The 13,626-nt window shown below is 41.7% G+C and overlaps 1 protein-coding gene across 1 annotated transcript in view; it reads left to right on the top strand.

Moving 5' to 3' along the window:
- The first annotated feature begins 2,010 nt into the window (after window positions 1–2,010).
- Window positions 2,011–13,626, top strand: part of TRPM6 (transient receptor potential cation channel subfamily M member 6) — a 66,267-nt gene continuing 54,651 nt past the window's right edge. Inside the window, exons 1-2 of the mRNA XM_058173146.1 lie at window positions 2,011–2,404; window positions 8,617–10,176. Coding sequence (XP_058029129.1) covers window positions 10,084–10,176 — 93 coding nt within the window. The 5' untranslated portion in view covers window positions 2,011–2,404; window positions 8,617–10,083. The remainder of the gene's footprint in view (window positions 2,405–8,616; window positions 10,177–13,626) is intronic.

Below are 13,626 nucleotides of genomic sequence, written 5' to 3'. Positions count from 1 at the left end.
AACTTTGAACACAGTGTTTGAATCAACTTGGTGACCTGTAACTAATATATGTCTCGCAATAGCAGAAGGTATTTTGTGGTCATGGTTTGCTATTGGATTATTCCCTGACTGAACCCATTTTGTAAAGTGCTCCTTCATTCTGAAAGCCAGGCACCTGTCAGTTCTGCCAATGTAATTGTCTCCAGTACAAATTGGTAAATACAATGGGCTTTGGCGCTGATAGGTTGTGCTTCCTTGATTGATGGTAGCAGTAGCCTCTGGGTTTAATGCAGTACGTAAAGCTTGGCCATACTGAACATTGTTTCAATTAAGGTGTTTAAACATCGGGTCGTTAGGCTATTTGATCCCACTTAAACGGCAGCTCAATGAATATTTTCTTTTTACTGGCAGTTGAAACTTGGTTTTGGGTCTTGTTTTGCTGTGCCTGTCGATCAAGCGGTAGGTAACCGTTTGAAGGAAGACTTTGGGTTAAAAATGCCAGTTCTTCTTTTAAACAGTCCTTGGTGCATAGATAATTCCTGGAAACATGGCCCTCTGACAAATCTGCCATCAAGAGGCACACAGACATGAGCTACAGCTATAGACCATTCAAAAGAGCCAATCAACAACCCAAAAAAGGGAACAAAACAGTGGTGAAATCTTAACCGCTTTACTACTGGTTTGCTCACCATGCATGCACACCAAATGTGAGGTGCACATGCGTGCAGTGCATGCCAAAAGGAGGCAGCGGGTAAGTAGAACAGTGCGGGGGTGGTGGTGGTTGATCAGTTGTGGCGCGCAATCTTTTTTTTACTTTTAAAAGCATTTTTTACAACCTATTCGGCAGAATAGGTTGTAAAAATGCTTTTAAAAGTAAAAAAAAAAGCCTCTGACAATCGCGCGGCTCAACTGTGATTGTCAAAGCCTTTTTTTAACCTTTTAAAAGCATTTTGTTACAACCTATTCTGCAGAATAGGTTGTTAAAATGCTTTTAAAAGTAAAAAAAAAGGCTCTGACAATCGCGTGATTCAGCTGTGATCGTCAGAGCCTTTTTTTTAACCTTTTAAAAGCATTTTTTAAAAGAAGCGGCTAGCGGGCGATTGGGTGGGCATGGGTGGGGGCGGCAAGGATTTTTGCTATCCGAACCACCACCCGCCATTGCTACCAGGCCAAACCAGGAGCATTTCACCCCTGGAACAAGATGACCAAACACCTCCATACCAGGAATCTAACACCCAGATGAGCAGAGAGTAATATAAAGATTAACATTAGGCATTAATCAAAAAGCAAACAATGCCCCAAGCAAGCTGACAGTAAATACTACAACCAAGGAATCACCAAAACCACTCCCACCCACACCGACAGGGCAAACCCATAGAACAGTGATTCCCAAACTGTGAGCCGCGGCTCCCCAGGGAGCCGCGCTATCGTCATGGGGGCGCCGCGGAATATCTGCGCCCGCTGGGTCCGGCGCTGATGCGCCATTTCTGGGGCGTCTGGTGCGCATGCGCAGTTGCAAGTCGGATTTCCGGGGAGCCGCGGGCGCGTCTGGTGCGCATGCGCAGTTGCAGGTCGGATTTCCGGGGGAGTCGCGGGCGAAAAAGATTGGGAACCTCTGCCATAGAACATAAAATAAGACCAAACTCCACTAGCACTGATGATGTTACCTAGTTGGGTAATGAAACGTTTGCAAAAAAACCCCCAAAAAACACCGTTTACCAAGGTCTATCAAGGTCTTTTTAGTTCATTTCCAAGCCATCAAGAAGTATCCAACACTGGAAATTTTTAAGAAAATGTTGGATAACCATCTGACTGAGATGGTGTAGGGTTTCCTGCCTGGGCAGGGGGTTGGACTAGAAGGCCTCCAAGGTCCCTTCCAACTCTGTTATATATATAAAAGGAAGCCGGACATACACAGCTCCTTGTTACGTCCCCGACAGAGGGCGCACGCGGGACCGGAATACAAACCAAAAGTATCACGTTGCCCTGTGAGCTCTTCTAGTAGCCCCGCCCCCGTCTGCAGCAGTTACGCCTGCTCAGTGAAGCTAAGCAGCCCCCGTCCCCCCCCCCAGCTTGGCCAAAGCCGGCCTTGATGGCTAAGCGCAGAGCGGAGGCGGTGGCCTGTCGCGCGCCTTGTCAGCTGCGCGCCTTTCCGCGCGCGCCTCCTTCGAAGCGCTCGCGGAGCGATCTCGAACGGCGGGAGTCGCGAGGCGCAGCGCTCTGGCGGGAAAACGGCGGGCAGAAGCGCAAATGGACGGTTGTTGCGGAGGGAGGCGACGAGGCGGGGGCCGGCGGCAAGAGGCTCGCGGAAGGAACGGCGCGGCAGGAGCCTGAGCAACGGCTTCCTGTAGTCGCTGGCATGGCGACCGAAACGGCGGCTCTCGCCGGAGGAGATGCAACGGGCAGTCAGGGAGGGCCCGAGAAGGTGAAGAAAGCGGGCTGTGCTCGGGGGCTTCTGGGAAACTGTAGTTTAGTGGTCCGTCTGTTGCTTCCAGGGAGACGCGGGCGGGCGAGTCAGAGCGTCAGGCGGGAAAGTTTGCGTAGTGGAGGACGGCGATGGCCTCGAGGAGAAATAAATCCGTTTGAGCTCTTCTGTCTGGGCTGCCCAGCCTTTGTTTGCGAAGGGACGGTCGCTGAGGGCTCTCTTCGGGATTCCTTTTCCACTTTAGCGAATCAGAATCTTTATGGATGCTACCTGGTTTGGTTGGGAAACTATTAGGTGATTAACAAATAAAGGAATAACGGGGAGGCACAGCCCTGGCCAGTGAAGGTACATTGTGGCCCAAACCTTGGCAAAAGCAGAAAGGGAATACAGATAGTCCTCGACTTTCGACCACAATTGAGCCCAACATTTTCTGTTGCTAAGTGAGACATCTGTTAGCAATAGCACTTAGACTTATATACCGCTTCACAGTGCTTTACTGCCTTCTAAGTCAGGGGTCTGCAAACTTGGCTCTTTTAAGACTTGCGGACTTCAACTCCCAGAATTCCCCAGCCAGCAAAGCAAAGCTGGCTGAGGAACTCTGGGAGTTGAAGTCCACAAGTCTTAAAAGAGCCAAGTTTGCAGACCCCTGCTCTAAGTGGTTTACTGGGGGCCCCAGCAGTCTCGGTCCTCGTTTTACCTACCTCGGAAGGATGGAACGCTGAGTCAACCTTGAGTTGAGTCAACCAAAATTGCAACCTTTCTAGCCACTGTTGTTAAGGGAATCACTGCAGTTGTTAAGCTGATGGCACAGTTGTTAAGTGAATCTGGTTTCCCTGCTGGGTTTGCTTGTCAGAAGGTTGCATATGGGGAATGACGTGACCCCGGGAAACTGCAACCGTCATAAATATGAATCCGTTGACAAGGACCTGAATTTTGATCACGTGATCGTGGGGATGCAGCAATGGTTGTAAGTGTGAAAAAGAGTCAAAGCAGGGGTGAAATGCTCTCGGTTCGGACCGGATTGCGCGATCCGGTAGCAATGGGGGGGGTAGGTAGTTCAGAGAACCGGTAGCAAAAATCCCTGGCTCCCCCCCCACTGCCCACGCCTCGCTGTTCTTCTTCTCTGTCCCTGAAGCGCTCGGTGGTGATATAGCTGCAAACGGCCTTAAATGACTGCCGCGGCACTTCAAAGAGCCGCACTACAGCTGATCAGCGCTGTAATATTTTTAAAGAAGGTAGACCAGGGCCTGTCAGTAAAAGGCAATTGGTAGACCAGGGCCTGTCAGTAAAGGCAATTGGTAGACCAGGGCCTGTCAGTAAAGGCAATTGGTAGACCAGGGCCTGTCAGTAAAGGCAATTGGTAGACCAGGGCCTGTCAGTAAAGGCAATTGGTAGACCAGGGCCTGTCAGTAAAGGCAATTGGTAGACCAGGGCCTGTCAGTAAAGGCAATTGGTAGACCAGGGCCTGTCAGTAAAGGCAATTGGTAGACCAGGGCCTGTCAGTAAAGGCAATTGGTAGACCAGGGCCTGTCAGTAAAGGCAATTGGTAGACCAGGGCCTGTCAGTAAAGGCAATTGGTAGACCAGGGCCTGTCAGTAAAGGCAATTGGTAGACCAGGGCCTGTCAGTAAAGGCAATTGGTAGACCAGGGCCTGTCAGTAAAGGCAATTGGTAGACCAGGGCCTGTCAGTAAAGGCAATTGGTAGACCAGGGCCTGTCAGTAAAGGCAATTGGTAGACCAGGGCCTGTCAGTAAAGGCAATTGGTAGACCAGGGCCTGTCAGTAAAGGCAATTGGTAGACCAGGGCCTGTCAGTAAAGGCAATTGGTAGACCAGGGCCTGTCAGTAAAGGCAATTGGTAGACCAGGGCCTGTCAGTAAAGGCAATTGGTAGACCAGGGCCTGTCAGTAAAGGCAATTGGTAGACCAGGGCCTGTCAGTAAAGGCAATTGGTAGACCAGGGCCTGTCAGTAAAGGCAATTGGTAGACCAGGGCCTGTCAGTAAAGGCAATTGGTAGACCAGGGCCTGTCAGTAAAGGCAATTGGTAGACCAGGGCCTGTCAGTAAAGGCAATTGGTAGACCAGGGCCTGTCAGTAAAGGCAATTGGTAGACCAGGGCCTGTCAGTAAAGGCAATTGGTAGACCAGGGCCTGTCAGTAAAGGCAATTGGTAGACCAGGGCCTGTCAGTAAAGGCAATTGGTAGACCAGGGCCTGTCAGTAAAGGCAATTGGTAGACCAGGGCCTGTCAGTAAAGGCAATTGGTAGACCAGGGCCTGTCAGTAAAGGCAATTGGTAGACCAGGGCCTGTCAGTAAAGGCAATTGGTAGACCAGGGCCTGTCAGTAAAGGCAATTGGTAGACCAGGGCCTGTCAGTAAAGGCAATTGGTAGACCAGGGCCTGTCAGTAAAGGCAATTGGTAGACCAGGGCCTGTCAGTAAAGGCAATTGGTAGACCAGGGCCTGTCAGTAAAGGCAATTGGTAGACCAGGGCCTGTCAGTAAAGGCAATTGGTAGACCAGGGCCTGTCAGTAAAGGCAATTGGTAGACCAGGGCCTGTCAGTAAAGGCAATTGGTAGACCAGGGCCTGTCAGTAAAGGCAATTGGTAGACCAGGGCCTGTCAGTAAAGGCAATTGGTAGACCAGGGCCTGTCAGTAAAGGCAATTGGTAGACCAGGGCCTGTCAGTAAAGGCAATTGGTAGACCAGGGCCTGTCAGTAAAGGCAATTGGTAGACCAGGGCCTGTCAGTAAAGGCAATTGGTAGACCAGGGCCTGTCAGTAAAGGCAATTGGTAGACCAGGGCCTGTCAGTAAAGGCAATTGGTAGACCAGGGCCTGTCAGTAAAGGCAATTGGTAGACCAGGGCCTGTCAGTAAAGGCAATTGGTAGACCAGGGCCTGTCAGTAAAGGCAATTGGTAGACCAGGGCCTGTCAGTAAAGGCAATTGGTAGACCAGGGCCTGTCAGTAAAGGCAATTGGTAGACCAGGGCCTGTCAGTAAAGGCAATTGGTAGACCAGGGCCTGTCAGTAAAGGCAATTGGTAGACCAGGGCCTGTCAGTAAAGGCAATTGGTAGACCAGGGCCTGTCAGTAAAGGCAATTGGTAGACCAGGGCCTGTCAGTAAAGGCAATTGGTAGACCAGGGCCTGTCAGTAAAGGCAATTGGTAGACCAGAGCGTCAGGCGGGAAAGCTTGCGTAGTGGAGGACGGCGATGGCCTCGAGGAGAAATAAATCCGTTTGAGCTCTTCTGTCTGGGCTGCCCAGCCTTTGCTTGCGAAGGGACGGTCGCTGAGGGCTCTCTTCGGGATTCCTTTTCCACTTTAGCGAATCAGAATCTTTATGGATGCTACCTGGTTTGGTTGGGAAACTATTAGGTGATTAACAAATAAAGGAATAACAGCCCTGGCCAGTGAAGGGACATTGTGGCCCAAACCTTGGCAAAAGCAGAAAGGGAATACAGATAGTCCTCGACTTTCGACCACAATTGAGCCCAACATTTTCTGTTGCTAAGTGAGACATCTGTTAGCAATAGCACTTAGACTTATATACCGCTTCACAGTGCTTTACTGCCTTCTAAGTCAGGGGTCTGCAAACTTGGCTCTTTTAAGACTTGCGGACTTCAACTCCCAGAATTCCCCAGCCAGCAAAGCAAAGCTGGCTGAGGAACTCTGGGAGTTGAAGTCCACAAGTCTTAAAAGAGCCAAGTTTGCAGACCCCTGCTCTAAGTGGTTTACAGAGTCAGCCTGTGGGCCCCAGCAGTCTCGGTCCTCGTTTTACCTACCTCGGAAGGATGGAACGCTGAGTCAACCTTGAGTTGAGTCAACCAAAATTACAACCTTTCTAGCCACTGTTGTTAAGGGAATCAATAAGCTGATGGCACAGTTGTTAAGTGAATCTGGTTTCCCTGCTGGGTTTGCTTGTCAGAAGGTTGCATATGGGGAATGACGTGACCCCGGGAAACTGCAACCGTCATAAATATGAATCCGTTGACCTGAATTTTGATCACGTGATCGTGGGGATGCAGCAATGGTTGTAAGTGTGAAAAAGAGTCAAAGCAGGGGTGAAATGCTCTCGGTTTGGACCGGATTGCGTGATCCGGTAGCAATGGGGGGTAGGTAGTTCAGAGAACCGGTAGCAAAAATCCCTGGCTCCCCCCCCCCACTGCCCACGCCTCGCTGTTCTTCTTCTCTGTCCCTGAAGCGCTCGGTGGTGATATAGCTGCAAACGGCCTTAAATGACTGCCGCGGCACTTCAAAGGGCCGCACTACAGCTGATCAGCGCTGTAATATTTTTAAAGAAGGTAGACCAGGGCCTGTCAGTAAAAGGCAATTGGTAGACCAGGGTCTGTAAAGAAGGTAGATCGGGGCCTGTCAGTAAAAGGCAATTGGTAGACCGGGGCCTCCCAAGTTTTGTATACTTTATTATTTTTATTATTTATTATTATTGACTATGCCCATTCAGTCACCTGACCACCAAGCCACGCCTACCAATTAAGCCACGCCCACAGAACCGGTAGGGAAAAATTTTAGATTTCACCCCTGGGTCAGAGTAACTTTTTCCAGTGCTGTTGTAACTTCGAACGGACACTAAATGAACTGTTGTAAGTCAAGGACTATCTACCAGTTTACTAAGGGCTTCTGAATTATTATTATTTTTTTATCCCTAAATTGGCTGGATAAAAACTAAGGTGAGGATTGAGGATTTGGCTGTCACAAAGTTATTAAAAGACTGAGCTTGGAAAGGAGCCCACAATTCTCTGTGAATAAGAGAGAATAATTTGCTCTTATCCCAAAAGTGCTTTTTCTAAAATGGCAACTGGTTCTTGTTGGATTAGAAGCAAAATGTTTAAAAGAAAAAAGTAAGGAAGTCCAGTTGCCTTTTGGTAAAAGCACTTAGGACAAGCCATGACTTAGTTGCATGATTGAGAACCTCCGTAGACAACCCTGCTTTTAGTTAACTGTTGTGTTGTATGCCATCCAAAGTTACATTTGTGAGATAGGTGACTGGTATAGTCTTGATACATAAACCAATTTTTGCAGCAAACACATTTTTTTGAATATACTTCTTATAGAGGTGACTGATTTGCTAATTAGGAAGTAAATTAACTAAATTTCTTTGGGGCTGTGTGTTGTAGGCTGTAGCCATTGATCACCTAATGGTTTCCCAACCAAAGACTAACCACTTAATTCAGAATGTTTAACTTTTTAAAGATTGATCAAGGCTATTAGATGAAATAAAGACAATATCATTTATGTTCCAAATTTCAGGCAAAAAGACACACTTGGCCTTTTAAGTTAAATTATTTATTTTTGATAAAAAAAACTAATACAGATTAAAAATTAGTACAGAAAAGAAGAAATAGAAAAAAAATAAAAATATAGTAAAGAAAAAGAAAAGAAATATAAAGAAATAAATGCCCTTCAACACAATAAACTTAAATTATTTTAGTAACTTATCCCCTTCTTTTAAAATGCAGTAAATGATCTCTTCCCATAGCTTTCCTATAAACAAAATTTAAAGCCTCATTGTTCAGTCCTGGTAAGATTGTTATACACGTACAATGTCAGTCACTCAAAGAGACAGAATGAAGGAGAGAAATAGAAAATTTTAGTTTCTTTTTAATGGTGAATGATCTGCTAGGTTCTGGTTACCACATAATGAATTAAAAAATGTTTTCATATGCATAATCTTTTTGTGTCTTCCCAGATACAAAAATTAGATAAGGAAGTGGCATAATTCTAATTCTAGAATTTATTTAAATGTAAATAAATAAATAAAATAGGCAAGCAAAATTTTTGGCTAGCTATGAACTGTTGAGAATGCAAAACATATTTTCCACAGAATACTATTTTTCCACTTCAAGCCACCAGAGGGTGATACAAATCCAATTTTCTAAGTTCTGTGTTGAGCAGTTCTGTCTTTGATTGCCATATAACACATAAATACATCACATTCAAATACAAGTAAGAGTCTTTAAAAGAATGTGCACACAGAAAAATGCAGTTATTTCCATTGTTGTAAATCAATTTTAATTTGATTGAGCTGCTACACTGATGGAAACTAAAGAACACTTGAATATTTGTGTGAATATTTCTCCATATATGTTCTTTCTTTGTCTATGAGGTCTTAATTTCTAGCATTATTTTAATTAGATTTTGTTGGTGGTGAGTTTTGTTTTTCATTAAAATTAAATCTGTTTGAACATTTTGTTTTCATAGCCTGAAGATGACGTTTGGCACTACAACTCCTTCCAGTTCTGGAAGTTACCATTACCTACCATTGATTTGTCTGATATTCAAGAATTAGAAAAAGGCTCCATAACAGAAACAAGATCCTCAAGTAACACCTCACTATCAGAAATGGAAACCTGAAGACTAATCTGTTGGTATAGATTATGGAGTGTGGTTACTGTTTTGCACTGTTGTTTCTTGAACGTGTAAGCAGAGTTGAAACTACGAAGGTATTAAATATAATTTGAAGAAAGGATAACATCTAAATTCTTCGAAAATGAAGGAGTCATATAGAATTCATCAAAGACTAACTAGAGAAGCTATCAATGTATAGAACCAGTGGATTGTGAAATTTAGAGGATTAAAGGAGTTTACAAAAACTGATACATATGAATAAAATTTCTTTAGGTTATTGCCAGTATAAATGAAAAGTGTGCAAAGTTCTAAAAAGGAGTATGTGCTATTATACTGCCATGGAAAAGAGTACAAGTTACATGTGTATTTTAGTTATGGCTAGAAAAGATTAATAGCAAAATAAAATCGCAAGTCTCTGCAAAACTGAAATCACTATGGCCAGCACTTTCTTCCAAGAATTTCCATAGTAATAAATTTTGTTGCTGAGATTAATTTAAATCAGTTATTTTTATTATAACTGGTTATTTGAGTAATAATGTTAAGTTCTAGCAATCTGCAGGCAAATTGAAGAATCATGATGGAAAATGATAGGAAACCTACATGATGGGCCAACTGATGTAGGTTTTGGGCATATTTACAGAAAGTGGCTTGGAGCTGGATTGTACCAGGAGAGAAGATGCAATCAGCTTGAAATGACTTAATTGTTAACCGATTTAGACTGAAACAAATCTAGAAGAGTCTTAAAGGATGAATAAAGTAAAGCTAGTACACTTAAACTTCCTTTCCCTTCCTGTCCATGGCCATAGTCACCATGGCTGCCCTATTTTTATTTACGCCACCTACTCTTTTGCACATCATTACCATCGTGTTCAAATACAAGTCAGTGTTCCCCATTATCCCAGTCTTGCTTTACTTTCTCATCAGTCACCACATCGGTGCATATTCAACTGGTCCACTCCTGCCCCACCTCCTTGTGCTTATTTTTCCTCCATTGTGCTCTTTTAGTTGCATATTGCCCATCCTGTGTTCATGTAGTTTGCCTCACATTTTCCTTTAGGTGCCTGTTGCCATCAGTGGTTTCCTCATATAATAATACAATATAATAACAGAGTTAGAAGGGACCTTGGAGGTCTTCTAGTCCAACCCCCTGCTCAGGCTGGAAACTCAACACCATTTCAGACAAATGGGTATCCAGCATTTTCTTAAAAATTTCCAGTGTTGGAGCATTCACAACTTTTGCAGGCAAGTTGTTCCACTTAGCGTGAAGTTTATTAACACCTCATGTGATTTTGATTCTATCCCTCTGTGCTGCCTAGAACTATGTTGGCGTTTTTGGCACACTGCTGGCTCATACTTAAATGGTTGTCCACTAGGATTCCAAGATCCATCTCACAGTTACTACTATTGAGCAAGGTACCACATATACTGTACCTGTGCATTTTGTTTTCTTGCCTAAATGTAGAACCTATTTTTTTCACCGTTTAATTTCATTTTGTTAGATAACGCCCAATGTTCAAGTCTGTCAAGATCCTTCTGTATCTTGAGCCTATCTTCTGAAGTGTTGGCTATTCCTGCCAATTTGGTGGCATCTGCAAATTTGATGAGTTCCCCATCTACCCCCTCATCCAGGTCATTGATGAAGATGTTGAAGAGTACTGGGCCTAAAACAGCCTTGGGGTACTCCACTGCATACTTCCCTCCTTGTAGATGCAATTCCATTGAAGACTACACATGGAGTGCGGTTTCAACCTGCCATCCAACACCTCAACCTAGAACATGTATTCTTTATTCACATCAAACAGATTCCAGATCTGTACACAGACCAAACAGGAGTTTCAGTCTGGCATAGAATATTCAGAACTGTCTGTTCCGTGCACTGAATATTTTGCATAATCATACTGTATAGTTAAAAACTTGCATACTATAAAAGTTCGGTTATTTTTTAAATACTGACTTTGCTGTCATTTTCTTAATGATGGTTGTTTGAAATCTTCAGTAGAATTCTGACAATTGTTAGTTTTTACTCAGATTACAGGGCTTTTTAAAAAAATACTCTATAACATGAGTATATTAAAATTATCTTCATTGTCTAATAAAATTTTTACTGACTTCTTAAAAACAAAAAAATTGCTCTTCATACAATGAAAATAATTCACATAAATGATTTCTTATTTATAATGGTATTTTCACTTTAAATCTAGACGCCATTTCAGTAAACTTACATGTCGATAAACAAGCATGGGCAATGTTTGTAGACTTTTAAAAATAAGGTGTGTTGAAATAATTTTCCTTGTAGAAAGTAATATATAATAAGACTTACCTAATAAGTCTTATTATAAGACTTTTCACTGGCTTTCCATATTTTTTCAATAGTTATTCAGTTCATTTCATGTTAAATGATACCGGTAACTACATATAAGCTATAAAGTAGTTTTGCATGCTTATTCAAAAATAAGGCCTGCTGAATATAGTAGTCTTTGTTCTAAGATGCTTAAGTTTTAGTTATCAATTGCAGATTTTTTTTTCTCTTAAAAATACAAATGCTGCTGTATAGCAGCCTCTTTCTAATTTTGTACTTAATTTTTTTGCTGTATTTCATAAGAATTCACTATTGAACTCTTCAGTTTAGAAGAAAAAGCAAATATAGTTTCCTTTCTCCTCCATTCTCCATTTATCTGTTTGCTATGGAATGAAAGAAAGTTACTCTTACAAGATTTCATCCTGTTCCTTTACCAGCATTATTTCATTATTTTGAGTCATGGATTAAAGTTTGGGAGAATAAGACGAGGAACAAATGACCAAAAGAAGCTACCTTTGTAAAAGTATCTGAAAAATGCATAAGGTCACCTACCTTATGAACACATTCTTGGATAGCCATAAGTTGATATTGTATTTTAATAATTAAAATGTGTGTTGTAAATCAGATACTTGACTTTTTTCTTGCTTTCTGCAGTACACACATTCTACTTGAACAAAAAGATATTTGTAGGGACGTACTCGCCTATGTACAAAAAACAAGCTTTTTAATGATAATAGTTGCATCAATATTTTGTTGCAACAACTACTAAGAAGAAACAAATCTATTTAGTAGCATTGAGATTAGCAAGAAAAATAGTAAAAATGCTTTTTGATTATCAATAAATCAGAGCTTATATTAGTAAAACAGATCTACGGTGAACTGTTGGATTTTTTTCCATTGAAAAACAATTCTGGACTAAGGTGCTGCTTAAAACAACAAACAAGAAACATTCTGAATGTTAATCATTTCCTTAATGTGCTTTATAAACTTGAACCAGATTGTCACATGTTTTTGAGTATAAGTTGTAGTCTCTTCAGTTTAATTGCAGTACAAGTATGTCACCAGAGTTTTCAGAGTTCATCTTTTTCCCTGTTCCCATTAAAGCTTTTAATTGCAAGCACATGGACAATTGTAATCATTACTTTCCAGCATTGTTTCCATTAGCTGTTAGGGCAAAGCAGGTTTTATCTGATTGTGATGTAGATGGAAAGTTCAGTATGAAATCCAGTGGCTAAAGCCTACAAAAAGTTCGTTTTAGTGATGAGAATGAAGAAGGTAAGTAAGCTGACTTTTCTATTGTGGTATACGCATCTTTTATATGGAAAAACTTTGAATAAAATTATGTAAAGTTTTTATTGGGTTCAATGTCGAATGAATAAACGTTTTCAGCATGTGAAAATTAACAAGAGAACAGATAAAGATTGAAAACAGTAGCTTCTAACCTATTGTTGGTCTTTTGACATAATACCTCTCAGCAAAAGAACACTGGATAAAACCGCATGTGAAGAAAAGTTACCTGAGTCCTCAGACTAGTCCAGCTGTGTCAATCACTTAGGATTTGCACATATTACTGATTTGTATGTATAAAGATCAATAAAAGTGTAAATTAAAATTATTTCTAGGATTTAAATTGTGTCAAATGAATTTTGCATTCTTAAGCTCTTTAGTTTTGCATTATTAAGTTTTGCATTATTAAGTTTTACTTCTGTCTTGTCCATAACATAGTGTAGGTTGTTCTACTACATTTCAAAACAATAAGTCCTTTTTCCATTAGTGATGCACAAATGCAGAACTGGATATATTCTAAAAAAAACCAAAAGACTGTATTGCAAGATACCAATTATCTCTTTAATAAGATAAATTATTCACTCCTGATTCAGAGGATTTACCTTTGGAATGCTCAGTAAGTTGTACAAAGGACAAGTAATGATGGGAATAAAGAGTTGCTTTACATATCATGAAATATATGAAACAAAAATGAGTTAGTGGCCAAATCAACTATTTTGGGAAGAGTTGGTTTTATGCTTAAATTCTCATACAGTTATAGTTTGCATTTGAACAATACTGCATGCTTCTGTTTTAGTCTATGTTAGCTTCTAGATAGAAACCTTTTAAACTTCTGAAGTAATGAATATGCAGGTGAAAACGGGAGCTGTGCTTCCCTAGTTTTGTGTCAGGTGCTTGAGCCAAATAAATTTTTGCATGGAAAATTTTTGGGATTTTAGGTAGTTGAATTTGTAATGTTCCATATTTTTTAAGAAAGTAAAAATACGTTGTAATATACTGCTGTAATATATATGTTGGTCAGATTAGACTTTGCACTGTTCAATAGTATTTTTTTTAGATCTGCCATATCAGAAAGCTGCGGATTAATAATAGCAAGAAGAAGAAGCTTTACTTCAAAGGTGGATTATTTGCCAAATATTCGCCATTAGAAATTTTTGCTGAATTAAACCTCTTTCAGACCAATTTCTTTTCCTGTAACCTGCTTGTGATTTTGACACCTGAAGCACAATGCAGTGGTCCTGAATTTCTAGTAGAATTTTGAGGACCTGCCAAATTCT

Source organism: Ahaetulla prasina, chromosome 2, assembly GCF_028640845.1.
Source record: "Ahaetulla prasina isolate Xishuangbanna chromosome 2, ASM2864084v1, whole genome shotgun sequence".
Taxonomy (NCBI): Eukaryota; Metazoa; Chordata; class Lepidosauria; order Squamata; family Colubridae; genus Ahaetulla; species Ahaetulla prasina.
This window is presented reverse-complemented; position numbering and strand designations above follow the sequence as displayed.